Source organism: Eucyclogobius newberryi, unplaced genomic scaffold (genome assembly GCF_026437365.1).
Source record: "Eucyclogobius newberryi isolate DKJ021-1_F unplaced genomic scaffold, fEucNew1.0.hap1 SCAF_5, whole genome shotgun sequence".
NCBI classification, from domain to species: domain Eukaryota; kingdom Metazoa; phylum Chordata; class Actinopteri; order Gobiiformes; family Gobiidae; genus Eucyclogobius; species Eucyclogobius newberryi.
The window spans coordinates 11,075,157-11,100,228 of record NW_027316167.1 but is presented as its reverse complement, the minus strand read 5'-3'; the positions used below and the strand labels follow the sequence as shown (position 1 = coordinate 11,100,228).

At 37.9% G+C, this 25,072-nt stretch overlaps 1 protein-coding gene across 1 annotated transcript in view; it reads right to left on the bottom strand.

Annotated features, from left to right (window-relative positions):
* Window positions 1-25,072, bottom strand: part of fbn1 (fibrillin 1) — a 142,965-nt gene that overhangs the window by 58,968 nt on the left and 58,925 nt on the right. Inside the window, exons 10-28 of the mRNA XM_072465628.1 lie at window positions 23,897-24,049; window positions 23,117-23,368; window positions 22,527-22,682; window positions 20,214-20,333; window positions 19,560-19,685; window positions 18,698-18,820; window positions 16,390-16,512; window positions 15,303-15,455; window positions 14,607-14,660; window positions 14,401-14,526; window positions 13,139-13,264; window positions 10,172-10,291; window positions 9,183-9,320; window positions 9,059-9,109; window positions 8,521-8,646; window positions 4,174-4,401; window positions 3,543-3,668; window positions 2,499-2,627; window positions 23-148 (exon numbers count right to left, since the gene is read on the bottom strand). Coding sequence (XP_072321729.1) covers window positions 23-148; window positions 2,499-2,627; window positions 3,543-3,668; window positions 4,174-4,401; window positions 8,521-8,646; window positions 9,059-9,109; window positions 9,183-9,320; window positions 10,172-10,291; window positions 13,139-13,264; window positions 14,401-14,526; window positions 14,607-14,660; window positions 15,303-15,455; window positions 16,390-16,512; window positions 18,698-18,820; window positions 19,560-19,685; window positions 20,214-20,333; window positions 22,527-22,682; window positions 23,117-23,368; window positions 23,897-24,049 — 2,556 coding nt within the window. The remainder of the gene's footprint in view (window positions 1-22; window positions 149-2,498; window positions 2,628-3,542; window positions 3,669-4,173; window positions 4,402-8,520; window positions 8,647-9,058; window positions 9,110-9,182; window positions 9,321-10,171; window positions 10,292-13,138; window positions 13,265-14,400; window positions 14,527-14,606; window positions 14,661-15,302; window positions 15,456-16,389; window positions 16,513-18,697; window positions 18,821-19,559; window positions 19,686-20,213; window positions 20,334-22,526; window positions 22,683-23,116; window positions 23,369-23,896; window positions 24,050-25,072) is intronic.

Genomic DNA, 25,072 nt, shown 5'->3' with positions numbered 1-25,072 from the left:
ATTTTGGCTGACGTGTCCTCACCGAGACAGGCCGATCCGTCCGCTGAGATCTCGTGTCCTTCGGGGCAAACGCACTGGAAACTGCCCTCAGTGTTGGCACATTCTCCTCCTCGACACAGCAGCGGGTTCCGCTCACACTCATCGATGTCTGCCGAAGACAATATTACATTCATTTTTGATATGTATGTTTTATGACTAAGCACAAGCAATATCAGTTAATATTGACAATCCATCAAACGTATTTGTTATGCTCTTGACAGTAACGACTGAAAACAAATGCATCAATTTAAACATTTAAAATTAAGAGGAAAATTCCATACAAAGTTAAAAGGACAAATTAAGTCGAGACACAGCAGGTGAATAGCAGACAATATATATTTAGAGAATAATACATTCCTAAACGTCTATAGGGAGCTTTTAATTCAATATTAAATTGTATGAGTGAAATTGGTAACATTTAAAATAGAGCATGTATAAAGTATAAAGTTCTTCCTCCATTTTGTTAACATTAGACACGCAAACAAATTTACAATTGGGATTTTATCATCTTATTTACTCTCACTGAAAATACAGAAATAGCCTTTGAACTGACAATAGTCCAGATAAATCTATGAATATAAGTAGAATAAATGAAATAATAAAACATCTTTAGGTACAGATTGAACAATTAGTTGTTTCCACGTAAATACTGAAATGTTGAGAGAGCAAACTGGCCAGAAACATCCTAACATACACAGATGATCCTAATGTTAAGTCTGATCATTGTACAAAACATTCATTGTCAGTTTTTCAACCAAAAGTAAAATATTGGAGGTTGCAGTGAAGTCTAAGGTGCATTTTTGCAGTTGTAGTTTAAATCCCCTGTCAACAGGGGCTCTTTGTGGCTCATTGTTACTTGTTTTAAAGGTCAACAACTTAATAAAGCACAATTATCTTATCTGGGCTAAATGGGGCCGTTTTACGGAGTGATTGTGGCGACACCTGGGCTGAACACTGCGGCTCATTGAACGCACCGCGGGGGCTTCAATAAATCACGGTTTAAACGCTCCTTCCTTTTCTGTACAAATGACTGTAAATTTGCGATTACGTCAGCCAGTCTAAACAGTGGATTCCTGGCGTGGCGTGTTTGCAGAGGCACCTTGGCCACATCTTACGGCCCAAATGGGAGTGGGGTCCTGGGGGTGGGTCTGGGGTGGACAGGGAGGGGTTGCGTGAGCACCGGGTTTCCCCCACTTTTACAAATGTTTATGGGCTGGCAAAGCACTGCGCACTTAGATATTAGGAGTTTAACAAGCAGCAGAGGCCAGTTTCAAAAGGGACTATTTTCACAGGCAAGTTACCAGAGTGTTTTAACCGTGACAGTCTTTCTACACTTTAAAAGACACACATTCTGTATATTTGTATTGTTATTGGCCTTCAAACATGCAAAACATTTCAAACACTTCAAACATTTACTTTGGCATTGCATGTTTTAGAACTTAAAATAATGCATCCATTGAAAACCACACGTGATTTTCCATTTTCTCATCAGGATTGGTGTTAGCACTCCATCTACTGGCAGCAGAGGGAATTAACATTAAGGAAGGAAATAAACAAAAGCTGGATTGCCCCAACATGATAATGTAAGCACGCATGTTGTAATGAACGTGGTTTGACTGCAGTCATTTTCAGAACAAGTCCGTACATTATTTATGGACTTAAAAACAGCCCAAGCTCGACCTCACGAAAATGTGAGAAATGTAGTGTTTTTGTGAAGCTCAGAGAAGGAGCAGAGAAGATGACTCCTTAAACTAAACAGGATTAATGAAACAAGTGTGAATGAAGCTAAATACAACTCCAGCAATGTTTTTGAAGTTAAAACATTTTTTTTAAAGTCAGAAAAGTGAATTATGCATCATTTAATCAATTGGTTATTGAAGCTGGGGTAGGTCGGATTTGTCTTAAATATTTACCTATGTGCTAAGTAAAATATAATCAGATCAATCAACAGATTTACTCATGACCATTATAATGCTGATTTATTCTTAGTTATTAAAACATTGTATTTTTATATGTTTTCCCCTCAAAATTTTAAGATCTTATAATAAAATACAAGTTGTTGATGTTTTCATTCAAGCCAAGCGTCTAATCAGAAGCCAGTATGGGCCGCATATTTGGGTTGCCAGTTCTCACGACTAAAACCATCATTAAATAAAACTCTGTGAATGTGTCATTTCTAGTTTGTCCCTAGTTCATTAGAGAGTAAACATTTAAATAGAAGAGCAATTAGGCTGAACATGTGGCATGCTGCTCCCAGATAAATGCATCTTGTTATAGTTTGTGAATTTTATCATACCCTAACATACAATTATAGACCATGCCATGGATTTTAAAATATTTACGGTACAGACAAAATTGGGTATAGGCCACAGCAGCTTCAAAAATCCATATTGAACCATTTTTAGGTTAGTTTATCCCGTTACATTTGCGACAAAAGTGAAACGTTAACTTGCACTTACCCATGCAGTTTTTCATCATCATGAAGCCGCTTTCATATCCTTCAAAGCACTCGCACTCAAAGTCCCCGGCAGTGTTGACGCATCTGCCCTGACCACAGAGATCCGGAGAGATTCGGCACTCATCGATATCTACAAAGAGAAAAGAGAGAACGGAGCGTGAATGAAAGAAAGAAAGAAAATTGCTGTAAAATGTTTGCATGTCATCTGGTGAAGGTCTGTTGAAATCATAAACATCAGTAACGGATACAAATCGCGCCGTAAAACCTTTTATTTCCACTGTAAATGTCTTTAACAACAGTGAAGTCAAAGGTTTGGTATTGAAAGCTATCAAGCGAAGAAATAAAATATAATTAGAAGGCAAATAAATTAGAAAAACGTGTATTAAAAAGGGAAGAAAAAACAAGTTGGTGCTAAAATAAAATCATGATTTATTTTTTAAAGCTCAAATGGCAAAATAATGACGCCCTAAGAGGTTAAGAGTTCACTGATTTTCTTAACATATCCTACAGCAAAACCATAATTGCCATATTCCTGCCATTTCAGTTAAAACAACGTCTGCAAACTTCAATGGCTTTAACCAAACTCGGTGGTTAGATTCCAACAAAGCCTGGCTCTTATTAGGCCCAACCAGCTCGAGGAGGCAATGTCCTTTCCATTTTACTGTAATGAGTGTTGTCAAAACGGTTGGAAAGAGTGGAGCTGGTTAGGAGACTGGTTTGTGCAGCTGATGAGAAAAAACAACCTGTTTGTAGGTGGCATTTACTGAAGACTTTAACTTTAGGCAATAAAACGTTGGTTAAGTCCATTGTCAGATGTGGAAGGTACAGAATTGACTATGTTTGTATTTTATTTTACAGTGTAATCATCCATTTATTTTAGTTTGAAGTTCATTGCCCCATTTGTGCACCTGTACCAACTCACTGAGCCTTCAAATCTGGCCTGAACACTTCTCATTCTGCTTTATCCTTACTTTAATCTAACCTTTATCCACACATCTGTTTCTTTTTCAACAGATGTGTTGTGCATGAGTTCTTCTGTTCTTACCAGTGCAGTTCCTCTCGTCCGAGTCCAGAGCGTATCCATTGTCACAGCGACACCTGAAGCTGCCGATTGTGTTTCTGCATCGTCCATTAGAGCAAAGTGTGCTGATCATTCTGCACTCGTTTATATCTGAAAGAGACAGAAATGTGCAGGAAGGTAAGATAAAACATATAACTAGTCATCATTTGATAGAAGACATATTCTTGTCATAGTGTTTGCAAACAGTTGTGAACAGAACATTTTGACACTAATGATGTATGCTCCCATTCTACCAAAAACATGTGCCATGTCATTTAATCCAATACTATGTGATGTAATGACATTGATTACATTTATACAGATATATTATATGTTCGTCCTGGTCGTGGAACACTGGTCCAGCTCTTTACTCTCTACCAGGGCCTCCAGGGTTCATAGGAGTTTGACCAAGCCACATATGCTTTGCTGATCTTGAGATGGCATGTTCGGGCCCTTTGCTCAGGGCTGTCCAGTCACGGATACAAGCGGTCACTGGGTGCTCCCCTAGACATAGGGTGAGGAGCTCACACAGGTGTAACACAGGTGGAGCTCGGAGTTGAGCCGCTGCTCCTCCATGTTGAGTATTAATCAGTCACATATACAGTGCTACTTTTACCTTTCAAAAATGGCCGTCCATTGATGAAGTCCCCGCGGTGTGAGAAGCCGGGGCCCCGGGGACAGAGCTGTGTGTACTGAGGACTGCCTTTCTCCGGACACTCGTCACATTCGGGACCCCAGGCCACGCCCACAGAGCAGCAGCAGGCGTCCACGCGGTGCTTTCCTGGGATGGGGGCAGCGCAGCGCTCATCGTCATGGGACAGGTAACAGTGCTCTGTGCGCAGGTCTGCAGAGGAAACAGACTTTTACTTTACAGCACAACAGAGGGGAATAGCATCGTAAGGGAGAGTTTAACCATGGAAACAGGACACATATGACAATTTAATATGAATAACCCTAACCCAGTAACAATTTAATATGAATAACCCTAACCCAGTAACAATTTAATATGAATAATCCTAACCCAGTAACAATTTAATATGAATAATCCTAACCCAGTAACAATTTAATATGAATAATCCTAACCCAGTGACAATTTAATATGAATAATCCTAACCCAGTAACAATTTAATATGAATAATCCTAACCCAGTGACAATTTAATATGAATAATCCTAACCCAGTGACAATTTAATATGAATAATCCTAATCCAGTAACAATTTAATATGAATAATCCTAACCCAGTGACAATTTAATATGAATAACCTTAACCCAGTGACAATTTAATATGAATAACCTTAACCCAGTGACAATTTAATATGAATAACCCTAACCCAGTGACAATTTAATATGAATAATCCTAATCCAGTGACAATTTAATATGAATAACCCTAACCCAGTGACAATTTAATATGAATAACCCTAATCCAGTGACAATTTAATATGAATAACCCTAACCCAGTGACAATTTAATATGAATAATCCTAATCCAGTGACAATTTAATATGAATAATCATAATCCAGTGACAATTTAATATGAATAATCCTAACCCAGTGACAATTTAATATGAATAATCCTAATCCAGTGACAATTTAATATGAATAATCCTAATCCAGTGACAATTTAATATGAATAATCCTAACCCAGTGACAATTTAATATGAATAACCTTAACCCAGTGACAATTTAATATGAATAACCCTAACCCAGTGACAATTTAATATGAATAATCCTAATCCAGTGACAATTTAATATTAATAATCCTAACCCAGTGACAATTTAATATGAATAATCCTAATCCAGTGACAATTTAACATGAATAATCCTAATCCAGTGACAATTTAATATGAATAATCCTAACCCAGTGACAATTTAATATGAATAATCCTAATCCAGTGACAATTTAATATGAATAATCCTAATCCAGTGACAATTTAATATTAATAATCCTAACCCAGTGACAATTTAATATGAATAATCCTAATCCAGTGACAATTTAACATGAATAATCCTAATCCAGTGACAATTTAATATGAATAATCCTAACCCAGTGACAATTTAATATGAATAATCCTAATCCAGTGACAATTTAATATGAATAATCCTAATCCAGTGACAATTTAATATGAATAATCCTAACCCAGTGACAATTTAATATGAATAACCTTAACCCAGTGACAATTTAATATGAATAACCCTAACCCAGTGACAATTTAATATGAATAATCCTAATCCAGTGACAATTTAATATTAATAATCCTAACCCAGTGACAATTAAATATGAATAATCCTAATCCAGTGACAATTTAATATGAATAATCCTAATCCAGTGACAATTTAATATGAATAATCCTAACCCAGTGACAATTTAATATGAATAACCTTAACCCAGTGACAATTTAATATTAATAATCCTAACCCAGTGACAATTTAATATGAATAATCCTAATCCAGTGACAATTTAATATGAATAATCCTAATCCAGTGACAATTTAATATGAATAATCCTAACCCAGTGACAATTTAATATGAATAACCTTAACCCAGTGACAATTTAATATTAATAATCCTAACCCAGTAACAATTTAATATGAATAATCCTAACCCAGTGACAATTTAATATGAATAATCCTAACCCAGTGACAATTTAATATGAATAATCCTAATCCAGTGACAATTTAATATGAATAATCCTAACCCAGTGACAATTTAATATGAATAACCTTAACCCAGTGACAATTTAATATGAATAACCTTAACCCAGTGACAATTTAATATGAATAACCCTAACCCAGTGACAATTTAATATGAATAATCCTAATCCAGTGACAATTTAATATGAATAATCCTAACCCAGTGACAATTTAATATGAATAATCCTAATCCAGTGACAATTTAATATGAATAATCCTAACCCAGTGACAATTTAATATGAATAATCCTAACCCAGTGACACTGGATCCTAATCCAGTGACAATTTAATATGAATAATCCTAATCCAGTGACAATTTAACATGAATAATCCTAATCCAGTGACAATTTAATATGAATAATCCTAATCCAGTGACAATTTAATATGAATAATCCTAACCCAGTGACAATTTAATATGAATAATCCTAACCCAGTGACAATTTAATATGAATAATCCTAACCCAGTGACAATTTAATATGAATAACCCTAACCCAGTGACAATTTAATATGAATAATCCTAACCCAGTGACAATTTAATATGAATAATCCTAATCCAGTGACAATTTAATATGAATAATCCTAATCCAGTGACAATTTAATATGAATAATCCTAATCCAGTGACAATTTAATATGAATAATCCTAACCCAGTGACAATTTAATATGAATAATCCTAATCCAGTGACAATTTAATATGAATAACCCTAACCCAGTAACAATTTAATATGAATAATCCTAACCTAGTGACAATTTAATATGAATAATCCTAACCCAGTGACAATTTAATATGAATAATCCTAATCCAGTGAAAACTGCACGATAATGGACAATATTGCAATAAACAATACTGCTATTAAGTACTGCAATATTAAGATAAGATAAAATATTCCGTTATTGTCCACACATGGGGAAATTTCATTGTTGCAACGCAGGTAATATTTTAATATACTTTTTGGCACAGTAATTTCAACAATATTAAAACTAAAATGTTTATGACTTCATAGTCAGTCAAACTGTCAAAATAAAAACCTAACAGAGACAAGACCAAGACAGAATCAAGGCTGATTTAGGTTTTAACATGGCTTTTTTGTCAACTTTCTCACTTTCAACAACAGCACATGTCTCTAGACGGAGGTCCATGGCATTATTGGTATTATAAGTCAAATACATTTATAGATAGCAGTGGTGGTAATAGGTAATAGGCTGATCTTGTTGGTAAAGCTTAGTTTCTATTGATTTTCCCAGGAAATGATGCAGGAAACTAAAAGCCATTGGAAATTATTCTGGTTAAGAACATGTAAATAAAAACACATTTTTCATCAACAAAGATATACAGATTCCCTCTACAAACAACTGCTTACAGCTGATGTGAGCAGAATTGTTCACAGTGAATTAATGTAGCTCTAATGTGGCAAAGACATTCAAAAAGTTATTTTAAAATGTATTGCAGTAGCCTTAGTGAAAATAGTACTACCACTTGTAGTAGTAATGGTAGTAGTAGTAGTAGTAGTAGAAGCAACTGATGTAGTAAGAGGAGTAATTGTAGTTTAAGTACTATTAATTGAGAATGTAGAAGTAGCAGTAAATGAGCTGAATAAAGTTTACTGGTAGTTTGGATTTTCCCATGACAAAGTGACAAAGTAAAAAACAGCAAATCACATGTTTTGATGAAATATAAGCCAGATGTTCAGGCTGTTGAAAAGCCCAAGTTAGAGGGAATTTCTTAAGCGTGAAAATGAAATGATAGATGCTTTTACCCAGCCACAATCATCGTGTGTGAAAGTAAACCATCTCCAACTGTGAGAAACATGTGTCTTATTGAATGACTTAGATACTGCGTTATTTTACAGCCACAATAAGAACATGTTCTTGCTTTTTATTAGTTTAATATTATATTGTATAAAAGCATTTGAAGACACCCAAAGACTTTTTTAGTTAATTCATTTCAAGAGCAAAAATATGACGTTATACTTTTTGGGAGATTAGATGTTTCCGTCTCTTTTTGAGGTCATTTTTACTGTTAAATATACACAATATCCTCAATAATCTAATTGTGTATATCTCCAAAACGACAGCTGTAACTTCTAAGTAAAACAACCTACAATAGCACCAGGCCAGTGTATCTGCTTTACCATTTAAAAACACACACCAAAACCAAATTGTAACTAAACCGGGGCCAAACCAGGACAAATGTAGCCTCAGTAAAATTAACACCTTATCAAATGTTTATCCTCCAATTACCACTCAATTACAAAGCAGTAAAGGACCACCCACCGATGCACATCCTGCCGCTGGAGTCCACAGTCATCCCCGGAGGGCACTGACAGAAGAAGGACCCCTGAGTGTTCACACATTTGCCATTGATGCAGACGCCGGGGAAAATCTGACACTCGTCCACATCTGAAAGAGAAAAAGACTTAAATCACTGTGTGTTTTATTGAATCAGTGTTATAACAGCATTTTAAGTTGTTTTAATAATGCTTTTGATTATCCATTTGTAAACATACACATTGTGACTTGTATGTTTACTGTGAATGGTGTAGTAGTCATTTTGTGTTTAGGATTCAGAGTTGGCTTTAAAATCATTAATACAATAAAGGAAAAGAGTGTTTTTTTTCCCAATGTAACACGTGATGATGAATGAATGAATGAATGAAGTTGAGGCATTTGGTGGTTTACATTAGTCTTAAGCAAATAAAATAAATGAAATAATGATTGAATACTTAAGGCTGGCTGTAGGATTTGGAACAGTTTTTGTATCAAATGAAAAAAGTCAATACAAAGTACAAAAGCGGTTCTGTTAAAAGCGTACCTTCACAGGTGTTCCCTCTGACTCTGCCATAGCCCTTTCCACAGATCGGGTCTATAAAAATATAAAAACGTGACATCAACACTGTGTATATAGTGTTAAGCTTCAATATGTTCGACGTTTCTACCTTTTTCACATTTGGAGCAGGGGCTGCCCCAGGCCTCTCCGAGCGTCGAGCAGCAGTGGGACTTGAGTGTGGCTCCGTTAATGTTCACCTCGCAGCGATTGTTGATGATCTTCAGCCAACAGGTGCTTTTGGTCGTCTCTGGAAGAGATATTTACATACTTATATTTAAGAGACAGAATCAGACTCAATAAGTGTTTTTGCACATGTAACAAAAGTACCTGTTTAATCAGAGGAACTACTTTGTCCCACTTTCTCCCGTTCACACAACAAACGATGACTGAAAGTGGGTCTAAATTGGAATATTAAGTATTGTTCCTTCATATTTTGGGCACTGTAAACCATCTATATAAAACTGTGATGCACAAAAAGCTCAAACAAACAACGAAATTAACAATAAAGCACAATTATTCACAGTTATTCTGAATTTTAGCAACTACTTACTGATTAAGAATTGTATTTTTGGAGCTACTGTGTCTAAGTTATTTCTCTTGAGGGTCAAAAAAGTTAGTGCAAGACTTTATTTGGGGTATTTATAGCTGTTAAACATATAAATTATAGTTTTACACCAATTGAGTAGGTATTTGTGGAGACAAATGATTGAAAATGAGTAGAAAATAACAGGAAGTGACATCACACATCACATTTTTTGACCCTCTGAACATTCATTCGACAAAATAAAATTGCTCTCATATATTTGTCAAATATAAAAACTGTGATATAAAAATCAGTTTTTGCCCAGTGTTTGCCGGGGAAATTTCCTAGTGTGATGTCATCAATTACAAACAGGAAGTGAAATTATAAAACTAAAACATTTGCTGTTCTGTGATAAAATGTTCATACTTTTTTGCAAAATATATTTATCTGCATTTTAGTTCAATGAGTCATCCAACCTGTCCTGGGCACTTCAAAAAGGTTCCAATAGTGCAGAAAGATGAAGAAGATGACAGAATAATCGTAATAATAGCATGAATTCTGTTTAAATGTCTTACCTATGCACTCTAACTTGGTGTTGTCGAGGGAGCTTCCCACAGAACAGAGGCAGACGAAGGAGCCCAGGCTGTTCACGCAGTCTCCGTTGATACAAGGGCTGGACTCGCACTCATCCACATCTGAAAGAAAGAAGTCGCTTGGATATGAGCTTTTCAAAATACTCACTATTTGTCACTGTATTGATTTGTATTGAGGTCTTTCCTTCCTGCTGCTGTCAGACTTTATAACAAACACTGTTAGTCCTGAACACTCGCAATACTGACCTAACCATGTGCAATTCTGTCATATGTGCAATTACTGTGAAATTCATGTGCAATTTATGTGAAATTCATTTGCAATCCATGTGCCGTCGTGACACATATTCATGTGCAATTACTGTCGTGATCACATGCAATGGTATTTCTGTATTTCTGTATTTATTTATGTGTTTATGTATTTATGTGTTTATGTGTTTATGTATTTATGTATTTATTTATTATTTTTTCCCCTCCATCCCTTGTTGGGTTTTGTCTATGGGAGTTTTTGTTTATAGGAGATCTTCTACTGAAAGTGTTTTTCAGACTTCCTATAAGTGATCTGTTCTTCTGTATCTGCCTCTGTATCTACCTGCGTTGCACCAATGAAATTTCCCCATGTGAGACAATAAAGGAATATCTTATCTTATCTTATCTTATTTGCACATTTTTGTAGTTTTGCCACTTCTATCTTCAATTTGCACAGCTAGTTTTACACCGTTGTTGTATCTATTTTTATTCTAACGCCTTATTCTTTGCATGCTCCTTATTTTATCAAAGTTCAAATTCTACTACTGTCATTCATTGTTTTATGTTATACCATTTTGTTAAAGAAAATTCCTAGTCTTTCCCTGACAATGGCAATAAAACTTTGATAAACTTGTACTATTAATTGTGGGAAGAACAAGGGAAATCACCCAGTCACAGCTCAATTGCAATATAATTAAGAAAAGGGACTAAAACATGGGAAAATCTAGAAATAAATGGCAAAAAACAATCAATATATAATAAGTACAAAACATATACAAAATAAATAAAGCAAAGTTATGATGTTTCTAATGTTTGTTGAGCGCAACAGCAAAACCAGAATCCCTTGGTAATAATAATAATAATAAATATAGCCGCAAGCGGCAATGATCGGCCCTCGCCACGCCGCCGCCACGCCGCCGCCACGCCGCCGCCACACCGCCGCCACGCCGCAAGAGGAGGGGGCGCTAACGCGCCCCAATTGTCCTTTTATTACGCCTACTGCTGAATCTGTGACGCTGTCACATCTTCTCCCCTTTGTTTTACCATCAAAAAGACATTTTATTTTGAATTCTTGGCAAAATGTGCGGCTTTGCCGCACAGACACCGTGACTCTTTGAATAAAAATGTGGATAACTTTTGATGGTCTTGAAGATGAGTCTCACCAAATTTCAGGTTAATAGGGCTGACGCCCTGGGAGGAGTTTGTGAAAGTCTAAAGTGTAAACATGTTCTGGCGATTTCCCCATTGGAATAACATGAAAGGTTTCGGTCATCGTTACGGCAACGCCATAACAATTATGACATGAGTCATTGACTTTTTTGATGGGGATGCTAAAATTGAGTTGTGTGTCAAATTTCATATAATTTCGCAAAACTAAACATTTAACCTCCATATAAAATCTGTAGGGGGCGCTGTGGCGCCAAATGAATTTATTTCATTTCAAGTAGGTTTAGGGCAAAGAGTTTAACAACTGATTCTAATTTGACGCAATTCGGACTTTATCTGCGCAAACGGCAGAAATTTTAAATATGGGAGATTTCTGAAATTCTAGCTACAGTTTGCGGCTTCGCCGCACAGAGACCGTGAGAGGTATCAATGTAATTTGGATAACTTTTGATGTCCCACTCCTCAGTAGCATTTTCACCAAATTTCAGCTTTTTAGGGCCAACGCCCTGGGAGGAGTTCGTAAAAGTACGACGTTTGGAAAAACTCCGAAGTCATGTTTAGCCATTTTTGAAGCAATATGGCCGACATTTGGTTGGGCGGACGGCGTTGCCGAATAATATTTTTTACTTCTCTTGTCACCATCTACCTCTGCGCCAAATTTCATGATTCTACGATCAGATTTTTTTTGGGTCATTTCCCATCTCTCAATGCATTTTTGGTACATTTGGGGGCGCTGACGCGCCAATTTTTTTAATTTTAGAAAAGGGAAATAGCCAGAATGTAGAGAGGCACGATTTTTAGAGGCGTGCAAATTTTTGTGACTTTTCGTCAATGTTCACTGGGTGAAAAATAGGGGGGTTGGTCCCGAGAAGAAGAAGAAGAAGAAGAAAGAAAGAAAGAAAGAATAATATTCCGATGCGAAAACAATGTTTCCCATTTTTCAAATATCATAAACTATACATTTTCGGAAAGCGCTCGCGCTTTCCTACCTCATGGTGTGGGTCCCTGGTCACTGACGGGTACTTTCGATAATTTTGAGTGGGCTCCGCCCACTTTGTGTTTTTGGCCCTCTATACAGTAATAATGTTCAATTTTTGCCTTACATGCTTATATGCACGGAACATGCAAGAGATGGGGAACGTATTCGTGAGCTACTTAGCGCAAATGAGTGCTTTATATGGGGATGACGACCGCTTCGCGGTCGTCATCCCAATGTAAAGTGCTCGTTTAGTGCGAACTTTTGCACGGGCTTCGCCCGTTTACAACGGTAATGTTCCATTTTCCTACAACTAATTAGTATGCACGGGGCGTGCATGAGTGGAGGAGTGCGTTAGTGAGTGTTTGGAAGTGGGCGAGCGCTTCGCGCTCGATTTTGTGCGCACTACGTGCGCACTTTCGCAGCCGTGCTTCGCACGGCCTTACGAGATTAATAGGCCTCTCGCCAGCTTGTGGCGCTCGGGCCTAATAATACACTTGTGTGTTTACAATTTGATTTACAATAAAGAACTAAAAAGACAAATGTAGGAGGAGTCTGACCTTCGCAGACGTCGGTGTCTGAGTCGAAGAGATATCCTTTTGGACACTGACAGGTGAAGCTGCCCGGAGTGTTCCTGCACAGGCCGTTCTCACACAGGCGCCGGTTCATCAGGCACTCGTCAATATCTGAGGGACAAGTTATCGTTTAAAGTAATGCACAGAAAACACTACAAAGCATTAGCTCACGTCAGGGATGTCAAGAATATTCAGTTAATCGTGATTATTTAGGTCACAACATGACAAAATGATAACCGTGACATTTTTAGGAGCCATCATTTGTTTTTTTTCAATTCAATTTAAAGAAAAGTGACAAATTAGGTCTTTTTTAGTTCAATTAAAATAAATGTGATGAGTGTAGAAGCAAAATTAAGTCCTTTCTGCTAAGCCTTTGCTCAAAAATGTAAATCTACATGTAAAGTTCTTTTTTTGTCTCGTCGTTTATGACAATTAGATCATTCGGAAAGTTTTATTTGATAAAGCAGGTCATACATTGAGGAGAGGTAATGTGTAAAAACAAGAAGGAAAGAAAATGTAGGATTTTATTGTTGTTTTGGTCGTGAATATCACAAATGTTCGTTAAATTGCGATGTTTATACACTAGAATTTGAAATCGTGACATCCCTACTTAGCGTACTTATAATTCTTAACATCAAACATTACGACAACATCAGAAACATGGACACTGCTGCGTGTGGGACGATGTCATGATCAATCGCTGTTGAGTTGGTTTACCGTGTTTCTATGTTCATTTTGTTAGTGTTACAGTTTTTGTTTGAATTTGTTCTGTTTTAGTTTAATCTTTGCTCCAGAAAATTTACGATTATTTATTCAGAACGATTGGAGAAGCGATTCTATGTGTTTATTTTCTTCTGCCTTAAAGTAAATATTAACCATGATACTCATAACAGATAGAAAGAAGAAGTTTATTCAGATAATCGAATACTTTCTTACATTTCCAAAATAACCAATATACATTTAAGGTCAACTTATTTATGATTTCAATAAATAACGCAGTGCTGCAATAAACAATTTCGCTTATTCACCGCAATCCTTATTACAAAAGTATTTTAACAATAATCTCGGTTATTCCGGAAAATCCCATTGGTCGGTTAAACTTCGATAACAAAATAAATGACTGCGTTCCTTAGTATAGTTCTGTTTCCTTCTTTGAGTGATGTCTTCGGTTCATCTCAACACATTACTCCCACATTCATACGTTGTTTTTGTTATATTACCACGTAAAAGTCACAAAAAGGACTCACCGATGCAGTTTTTCCCTGTCTGATCCACCTCAAAGCCTTGGTTGCACGTGCACTTGTAGGTCCTCAGCATGTTCTCGCATACTCCGTTCTGGCAGACGTCAGGGTCAAGCGCACACTCGTTTATATCTGAAATTCAGAAACATGCATGAAATGATCAATCTGTACTCATTTAGTTATTTTACTGAAAGGGCAGTCTCTTCTCTTGCCTCTCCCGTCTCCGGTGATGCCTCCTCCGCTGGGACATAAAGCCAGAAACTCAGCTGCAACAGAAACAGTTTATTAACATGTTAAAAGCAGTAAATGTGAAAATTACACAAAGGTTTTGAGTGTGAGAAGAGGTTTGGAGGGCTGAAGATAGTCTACAACTGTCTAAAAGTATGTGTTTGTGGCATTATTTCACTTTTCTGTTATATTTATTTCCGCCCTGTTCTGTTTGTTCTAAAGTTTGGGAGAACATGAAGACCTAATAAACCTAATTGGACTGATCTGCTTTAAAATTGTTACAAATATTTGTTTAAAAAACACACTCAAACATCTAAATCAGTAAAAACTGGTGCATTACTTGAATCAAAAGTGACATAACACAGTGGGAGTTTGTAGTAAACAGTGAAGTTCTTTATGCAGCATGTAATGGAAACTTGTCTTGCAAACGCCACATTAAAACAGCTTTGGCCCAGTCTGGAAATCGAACTGTAACAATCACTGCCCCACTGTGGACTGAACCCACAACCTTCCAGCTAAGAGGCAAATTCTTATAGCAAAACACACTATCAACTGTTGTTTTTTAACTTTACACTTCATTACATTAGCTATGACCAGTCCCTAGTTTAATGCAAGCAATATGTTTGAATATAAATCGTGTGTGAAGGGACGTGGGAGTGCGTTCGTTTGACTTTTCTCACGGGAGCTTTGTGACGGGCAGGGCTGGCAGGGCTCTCCGTAGGCATACTCCGGGTCGGCACAGCAGCACTCCGACTTGGTCACTGCCCCGAACAGCGGGCGGACGCACTGGCCCCGCTTGTACCCGCCGTAACACGAGCTGCGCATGTGCGTGTCTGTTCCCCCCAAAAAAGGCAAGTTCAAAACAGTGTGTGAGAACTGAGGCGAGAAATTAGGCTTAAAAAGGCAAGATCGGGTAAGATAAACAGCGTTGGCACAAATGAATGGTTGTTCTGTGGGATATGCAAGAATTTGATGCGTTTTTCTCCGCTGATATCATCTTGGCAAAGTTAATGCAAACAAATCAACACACAATGCACAATGATCATTTGCAGGCAGTGGGTAAATGTGGGAAAATATGGGCTGTGCAAGAGGAAGAGCCAAAACCATGTTGATTTTTGTAACGATAAATACGGCTGCGAGATTAATTGTCATCAAATCAAATGTGCAATTTAACGACAATCGCTGCAAACATTTAGGAATGATAATTTCCTCTAAACAACAACATATGTCTCCTCTGTTGGGACTTCTTATGTGTCCGACCTGCTAAACCTCCACGAACACGTCGAAATGTGTCCAGATCATTAAGTTAATCGATAATCGTGATGATTCAGGTCACAATATAATCGTAAGAACTAAAAAATAAAGCAAAATTAAGTGGTTTTAATTCAATACATAGTAAAAAAAAAAATGCATCTAAATATTTTTATCCGCCTGTTTTTTTCACATTTAATTTATTTTGTCGGTCAGACAGTTCGATTTTATAAAGCCGGTCACAAACTTGAGAAATAGTAACGAGTTCGATGAGATTTCACACAGCCTCATTAATAGTTGTGAATTATCGGGATGTTTTTTCTCTCAAAAACACTAGTAAACTTTGACATTGTTTCATCCCTACTGCGATTATGAACAGATTATCAGTTAATACTTCACTAATTTCTCAAATGTGTTAAAACTTAATCTTCATTTCTTATTTCAAAAATGACAAAGCCAATATGACCAGATTTGAATACTTTAGATATGTTCCCAGTGCTGGATGCCGTAACTCACCCACACAGACGCGCCCGTCCAGGCCCACTGCCATCCCGGCCATGCACTCGCACCTGAACGAGCCCTCGGTGTTCACACAGTGCCCGTTCATGCACATCCCCGGAATATCGCACTCGTCCACATCTGAAACACAGAGAAGGAGCGAGAGGAGCCGGGAGAAAGTCATTAGTAACGAAGGTTAGGACGCTTTCTTTGCATTTGACCGTTGAATGTATCCTCGTGTGCAGCGAGCTCATCCTGGTTCAATTTTCTCACTGTCAAACACAAAACCAAAACTATCCAGAGTAACAAATCGGGCCAGCAAACTAATCCAAACAGCCCAGACCGCCCGCTTGGTGCTGTATAGGCGCTCGGTGCAGAGGAAAACCCCCCTCATCCCCGACATCTTTCATTCAGAACTGCACTGGATACAGATGGTCACTCATCCACACTGCGATAAAAAAAAAATTTTTTAATGAAAATGTCTGTATATTGTCCAAAAAAAAGAGCATTTAATAATCATTGTAATCTCAAAATCAGGTCAGGGTCTAGCTCTGGTTTATTGTTGCTATATTTAATCTTTTTTTTTTGGATCTATTATGAATGACTTTTGCTCTCTGCTAAACCCTAGATGAATACATAAAAAAAAGAAAATATCTGTATATTGTATAAAAAAGAGCATTTAATAATCATTGTAGTCTCAAAATCAGGTTTGGTTCCGGGTCTAGCTCTGGTTTATTGTTGCCATATTTAATATTTTTTATTGGATCTGTTATGAATGACTTTTGCTCTCTGCTAAACTCAAGATGAATACATTCTAAGTCATCCAACCCAACTCCAAACGCTGGCTTTTCTATCTCAGGGGATGTAAACTCAGAGTTAACTTATAAACTGTCTTAAACCCCTTGTGTGTGAAACCGCCCCCAGTTCAAAGCCTTGACATTATCCACAACTAATTAGTCAGCGGTGGAACAAGCTGAATCCCTGACCACTGCCATGCGTTTATCTGAAATGCGTTTCTTTCTGTCTCCAAAATGTACAGTTGGCATGGAGAAAAGTGTTGAAGTAATGATTTGTTTTGTCTAAGCGCGTTGAAGGATAAAGAGAAACACTCGAACCACAAGTCCCCAAAGAAAACCTATTTCACAAACGACTGCATACATCAGCACACGTTTCCACACCCTCGTCTCGTGTTTGTTTATTTTGGAATAAATATAACCCAGAGCGGGAGATCAAGGCTGTGGATCCAAAGCCCGGTTGGCAAAAAGGTATTTTGTTTTTTTTACATTATATGAAACGGTCATTAATTTTGCTCAATTAATGGTTTTATGGTCAACGGTAACTTTGACATTGCATTTTGACGTGGACTTTTACCACGCAGCCAAATTATTTTCCATTTAAAGTGCATTTGACAGTTTGGAATACTCAGTTTACTTAACATAGTTATAACAAGCATATTTGGGTGACTTCATTTTCCACAGTTTGAGATACGCTTTTAATTTGTATCGTTTAGAAGCTTATATTTATTTGGTGAATATTTTTATTTAGTTTGAAAAGTGTTTCTATTTGTAATTGTATTTTGACAATCATAATTGTTATCTGGACAATACAGACTCTAAAATATATAGGAAAAGACATTTTATAACAAAGACTGTGGCCGTTTTGAATCAAAATGCCGAAAAAGAACAAACTCTTAAAGATTTTCATCAACGATACACTTTTTTGTAAACATTCTCTATTTAGAAGCCTTCAGTCACAATACTTAAACCTTTATCTGGTTAAAAATGTATTCAACAAGGCTTAATGTACAATAGAAATAATCAGAAATATACTCGCTGACTAGTCGACTAATAAAATAATGGTTAATTACAGCGCTACTCGCTTCCAATATCATCAATATGTTTTAAAACATCAATGCTACTTACTGTCATTTTAAATTTCTCTCCACATTTTCCACACAAACTGCTTCTCAACTGGTATAAAACAACTTTGATTAACATTCACCACTAATATTATCCCACCGAACCGAACGTGAAACCCCGTCATATGCACTTTTGAGTTTATAGAAGGCAAGTTTGGGATTTTTAACTCAAGGCGGCCCCTCTCCTCACATGCACAGCTGCTCTGCCAGGACGCTCAGGGGTTTTCCAACACATTTTTGGGGGGATTTTCAGACGAGAGTGCAAAGGCGTGTTCGCTACATGCCAGAGACTATTGCCGTTACGAGCTGAGAATGGGGGTCAGAGGAAACGTTTGGCCCCAGACCAAAGCGATGATGCAGTCGATTGTGCACGCTCTGTAAAGTGTGGCGACGTGTTACTGGACGCACCGACACACATTCGCCCGCTCGTGTCCAGCAGGTACCCCGGTTTACAGATGCACTTGAAGCTCCCGTCTTCGTTTATGCACAGGCCGTTCAGGCACATGTTTCGGATCAAGCACTCGTCCTGGTCTGTGGGAGAAGAGAGGTTTCGTTAAAGTGGCTGTACCTGATTTCTGTCCATGTATTTGAGAAATATGTGTTTTGTCCCAGCGCAGATGTGTTGTAAAGGCAGGTCCTGAGCTCGCTGTGTGCTGTCTGCATCTAATTACTGCGAATCAGGAAATGCGCTATTAGCATCTCCACTCTGGCCACTGAAAGTTGTGAAAAGCGCTCATAAACTCATCAAGGTGAATAATTAAGACGCTAAGAAAGCCGTTAAGAAAGTGAGAAAGAACTTTGAACTGCTGCTTTTATGTTTTAAGACAATAAAAATCCATTTAAGTGCCTGAATTGTAATAACATCGTACTGTACTTTATTCTGTGCTTGGAGAAGACTAACTTATTGGACGGACATGAATTGCAATTTCATATTGTTGAGAAGAATGTCTGCAAATGTATGTCATGTGTGATACTTTTTAACTGGTCGATGCAATAAACTAAATGTGGTATTGCATTTTCTGCGGGTATTTGGTGCACGAGGTTAAGACTTTTTTCATTTGTAGACTTTTGTAAACCTGAGCCAGCTCACAGTGGATCACATTCTACAAAGATTATTGCAATAGATTATAAATAAAAAGGGAGTATTTCAAACTTGTAAGTGAATTGATCATATTTGTTGGTATTTGTGTGTGTTTTAACAGTTGTTTGTATACAGTATGTTGTGATAAATTGCTGAACCGCCCCTGGGTGTCCTTAAACTTTGACAGACCTTGACAGTTCTTGCCGTCTGTGGAAAGTTCAAACCCTGCGTTGCACACGCAGTGGAAGCTGCCCTGAGTGTTCACACAGCGCCCGTTGTTGCAGATGCGACCATTTGCCACGCACTCGTCCAGATCTGGCAACGAAACGGCAGAAAACATTTCCTGTCAGTGCACATTGAGCCATGGCCCTATGATTTAGGAAATTAGAGTCTTCAATTTGACCGTGATTCACACCAGTGGTTTTCATTTTGGGCACCATTCAATGAGAAAAATAAACAATTTGCAATATACCAAGTCATAATGTATTCATATATTTAAACTCACTTCAAAATCAAGATAACTCTTCCATGATGATCTAAATATCATATCTAGCTGAGATTAACACAAATAGTGAATTAGTTCAGCTCTGGTTTAGTCGTTTTTTTATTGTTTGTTGTTTTATTTCTTTAATTACAGTGTTAGGTTAAAATAGTACACTCTATTATGGCTTTCTTACAATGTAATACAATGTAGTCCAAATTCTGAAATACTATAACATTACTTTTGTTAGACATACATTGCTGACTAGAAGAAAAAGTAGAGTTAAAGCTATCGTGCTTTTTTCCCTCGAGTCCTGATCTTTGCTCGTCAGTTTGAGAGTCTTTCAGTGAGTGGACTTGTACCTCGACACTCGGTCCTGGTGGCCGTGGTCTGAAACCCGACCGGACACTGACAGATGTAGGAGCCGGGAGTGTTCATACATTCTCCATGAACGCAGGGACTCCTCTCACACTCGTCTTCGTCTGAAATACAAAGCTGATATTTAGACAGAGCAGACAGAATCACTAAAAAGGTCCATTACATATTCATTGATAAACACAAGGTGGTGAAGAATTAGGCTTGGACTACATTAGGAAAGTGAGCAATTACCGTACTTTTCACACACTTTGAACCCTGCGGCCAATACAGCGGTGCGTCTAATTTTTAGAGTTGTACTGGCTAACGACCACCAGGGGGAACTCTAGCAGGAAGCAGAAGCATTTGGCACACTGTAGAAGAAGACGTCAGCGCACAGGGGACAAGTCGTGTATTTTAAGCTTAAAATGTTGTGTGTTTTATTATAATCAGACTCATATTCATGGAAAAATGAGTCTAATGAGAAAGATAATCTAGACACGGCTGAACACAAACACACGTGGAGCGCGGACATGTGATGTACAGCGATCTGCAGTTTAGAACCTGTCACATTGAAATGAGACTTTCTTGGCCTGACCTGACCCGTGGAAAACCTGTGGATCACTATCGTGGAACAATCTTTCTGTGTAAATGTCTTATGTTCCAATGCAACACTGACTCGCTAAGCACGAGCTCAGGAGCAGATGAACCAGATGAAGACACAGACACAGGTCAAACCGCTCACAGAGTCATCAAGGACAGAGGGGACAGAGGGGACAGTGTAGAAATTAGTCTAATTAGACCCGAGACCCCGGTTCAAAAGAGATTTATTTATGTGTAAATATCTCATGTTACAACATGGGCAACTGTGGCTTATTGACAGGTGCGGCCTGTATATGTACAATTTATTTTTCTTTGTAAATTTCATTGCCGCAGCTTTTATTAAGGAGCGCTCTATAGACTGTAGTGACCTGCAGATGACCTCTGAGTGTTGCTGTGGTGACAGAAATGCGGGAGTAAGGTTGTACCATGGTACTGGAGATTTATGACACGTTGGAAAAACTTCCATCGAATGACTGCTTTTGGATTAAAATGAACTCAAAACACAGAGCCATTTTCTCTCCCAAGGCCAAAGCTGAAATGCTAAAAAGACTATGTCTTTTTAGCATTTTAGCTAAAAAAATTGTAAAAAATAAAGTTTTTACCTTTATAACTATGTGGCCTAATGTTTATGATAAACAATGGCTGCTTTATACCGGATCTTTTTCTCTGATCAGCTCTGACTCAGCGTGCGTGCTGATTGGTTGAACAATGGCGCGAAAACCCAACAAACTTTTTCTCTCCTATGAAAAATAATTCTTTTTTTTAGACGTGATTACAACTGCATCATGCAAACTCAAGCAAAAGACCTTTTGTCTACAACAAAACTTGGATCCAGGACAGTCTCTTCAGACCAGCCTCATCGGCCCTTTTTATCTGCGGAACGCCTCAGAGCCGAGGAGAACGCAGATCACTGAACCTGATCCAGGGCTTCTTCAGTCTGACACTGTCCTGTCCGTGCCCTGTCCAGCGAGCTGACCGAGCTGCCACAGTCCCTCTTACCTACGTGAACCCTGGAGGTAACACGGACACACACTGGCCCATCTCCTCATCATAACTACTGCTTCTGGTCGTATGAAAAACACATGTATTTCTGGCTGATGTGATGATGTGGAATCAACATTAACACACAACTAGATATATCTAGACAGATCTAGTGGTTCCATCTGTTATCCACTCATTTGCATATTCCCTATTCATTTTACCTGTTGAATTATTTGGTCAATAAATATTCATAAACCACAATTGGTAAAGCATTTCCACAAAAGGGGTCAATGGCACAGTTATGTTCTCACAAACTTTAATAAATTAATTCATTTAGAAATGTGGTTATAGAATTGTTAAATGCCTAATACAGGATGGTGCCCCATGTAACTCTAATAAATATACCCACATGTAGTGTGTCACGTTTGAAATCTTGATCCGATTCTTTAATCAATATCAACTTTGAATGTCCCCCTCTCTCATAAGTGAGAGGACATGAATAATATTACTTGTACCAGTAAGAATCTGAACATAGACTATACAGACATTTAATCATTGCAATTTATCACTCAACTCTGCTCCAAAGCACATGCTTTTCCTGACAGAGGACTTCTGTGCACCTCTCCATTCAAAGTTATTGTTTGAAATGACTGACATTAGATCAGATTAAAATTTTGATTAAATGTCCAGCCCTAAATACAGTGAGATGAATTGATTCCAGTTTGTTTGGGACTTACCGATGCACTCTCCACGTCCGTCCAGCTTGAAGCCCATGTTGCACTCGCACCTGTAGCCGATGGAGCTGGGGACAGGGACGCACCTGCCGTTCAGACACAGGTTCCTGTAGGCCTGGCACATGTTTGTGATGTTCTGGGTTTGGATTATAACAGGACCTGAAGACAATATGCATGTATTATCAACAACAGATTCATGACATTATTGCTTAAAAGCAAGTCACCAGTTCACTACAATACATATTTTTATTTAGATCATAATCCTTCTCTGAATTATACATACTCTAAAACCCATACGAAAAGATTTGTATGACATTATTCAATTAAAATAACAAAAAAGAATAAAACATTTATGATTTTCAACAATAATACAGTATATTCATACATTTTCACCATAGCTCAAATTTTATTTGGTTAATGACGTATTTCAAAAAGTCTCAACGCACAATAGAATAATAATCACAAACTAGTCCACAACTAAAACAATCTTCAGTTGCTGCCCTAGTGACATGCAAAGTCCACTTTGAATATTATGTAAATTCAAGAGACATTTGTCCTGGCACACACGTGACACTGGAGCTAAAAGAACGTACCTTGTTGAGGCTGCAGAGGAAGGTTTGGATACTGTGGGTATTGTCCTGGCCTTGGGACTTGGATTGGAATCTGTCCTGGACCCACTGGATATTGTCCTGGACCCACTGGATATTGTCCTGGCCCCACAGGGGTCTGTCCTGGACCCCCCGGGTACGGGTAGATCCCGGGAACTTCAGGACCACCTGGGACCCGGCCTGGTATGACTGCACCTGTCCCATCAGGGAGCTGCAGGCAGAGCTTCTGATACTCCTCTGTGAAGGACAAAACAATGTTACAGGTGATTTACAGACAACTTAGTCTGATGTTACAATCTTTCTGTTGAGTAATTGTATCTTGAGTCATGGGCAGTTTCTGAAACTCAGATGCAACTGTGCCATATCTGTTATGTGATCTTTCTTATGACGCTTTATGTGGCGGATGTTTACAGTGTAATACAGTGTTAAAAACAAGCACCTAATTCAGCAGTTCAAACCTTTCACTCCAAGATAATATTCAGCTTTCCAAGTACCACAAGATCTTAGACTTTATCAGGCCTAAATTTGGACAAAATCAGGCCTAACAGCAGACGAAACCAAGTGTAAAAGGCAACTAAACCATAGATAAAGTAGCTCTAAATAATGACTAACCCAAAGGAGGCCAAAACATTCATAGATTTGTGTCTAAAAAAAACAAATACTCGCAGTTTGAGAAACACTGATCAGATTCATGAGGTTTTTTGTAACAGATTTGACTGCTTTTTGCTCTTAGCTGAGATCCTGGATGAGTCCTTGAGCACTCACCTGATCCTCGGATGGGGCACATTTCGGGCGTGGTGCCGTCGGACCAGCAGCGTCCACTGTCACAGCAGCACTGCACTTTGGTTATCAGCTGAGAGTTCTGGCTGGCACACCGTCCATTCAAAACACTGGCAAAACAGTAGCCTCCACGAGCGTCTGTGAGGTGAGGAAAGACATATGTAGCAACACTTAAAACAATCGAACAATAATGGTACGTATTGTTGCACTTCAAACTCGAAATGATGATAATACCTGGACAAAAAAGATGTATTTATTCAACCAAGATAGTCCCAATTAGTTATGAAATCTCATCCAAATAAACAGGATACGCAGAATTTAGGACAGTTCAGATCGACACCAGGACCGAGTCACGGTTCACAATCCAGAACGAAAACCAGGTCTAAAACTAGAAATAAACCACTAGGACTGAACCTGTTTTAAACCTGGACAAACGTGTGTTGTTAGGCTCTGTGCAGGTCTCAGTATTGTGACAGTATCGTGATAATCTGCTGAATGTCTCTCTCCACTATTGACCCTCATTGCAGGCTTTCTATTGTCCTATCTATAAAATCTAATGAAGACACATCTAGAAGCCAATGTCCAACATGTGCCACATTTTAACCGCTGAGCTTTATCTTCACACATCACAATAAACACATGCTTCATTTATTGTTTTAATCACAGGGATGTTTCTTTAATAGCCATAACTTCCTGTTTCCTAGAGTCAAATGCTACATCCTGCAGTTTTTGGCACAGTCTAGATTGTGTCTAACATGATTACAATCTTAAATATTTCATGTCTAATTTCACTCCCGGTCCATTGAGCAAAGCCGTGACACTAATGACACTTGGTTCGATTAATACTTATGTTGTTTAAGCAGGGCTGACACATGACAATAATAAATAATGCAGATGAATTGTCAGTGCAAATAGAGGTCATAACTTCCTGTTTACGCAATTTACAGAATGACACAATTTTAACAGGTCTGGGACAAAATCTTTGTCCTCTTAGATTTGGAATACAGATTATTCTTTCATCTATTCAAAGTGCCATGTTTTGGGACACCAAAGTCTATTAAAAAGCGCAAAAGACAAACAAAAGGTTTAGGTTGTACGTTTTTATGCACGGATGATGCTTTACCACATAAATGCCATTAGGGCTGCGCAATTAATCTAAAT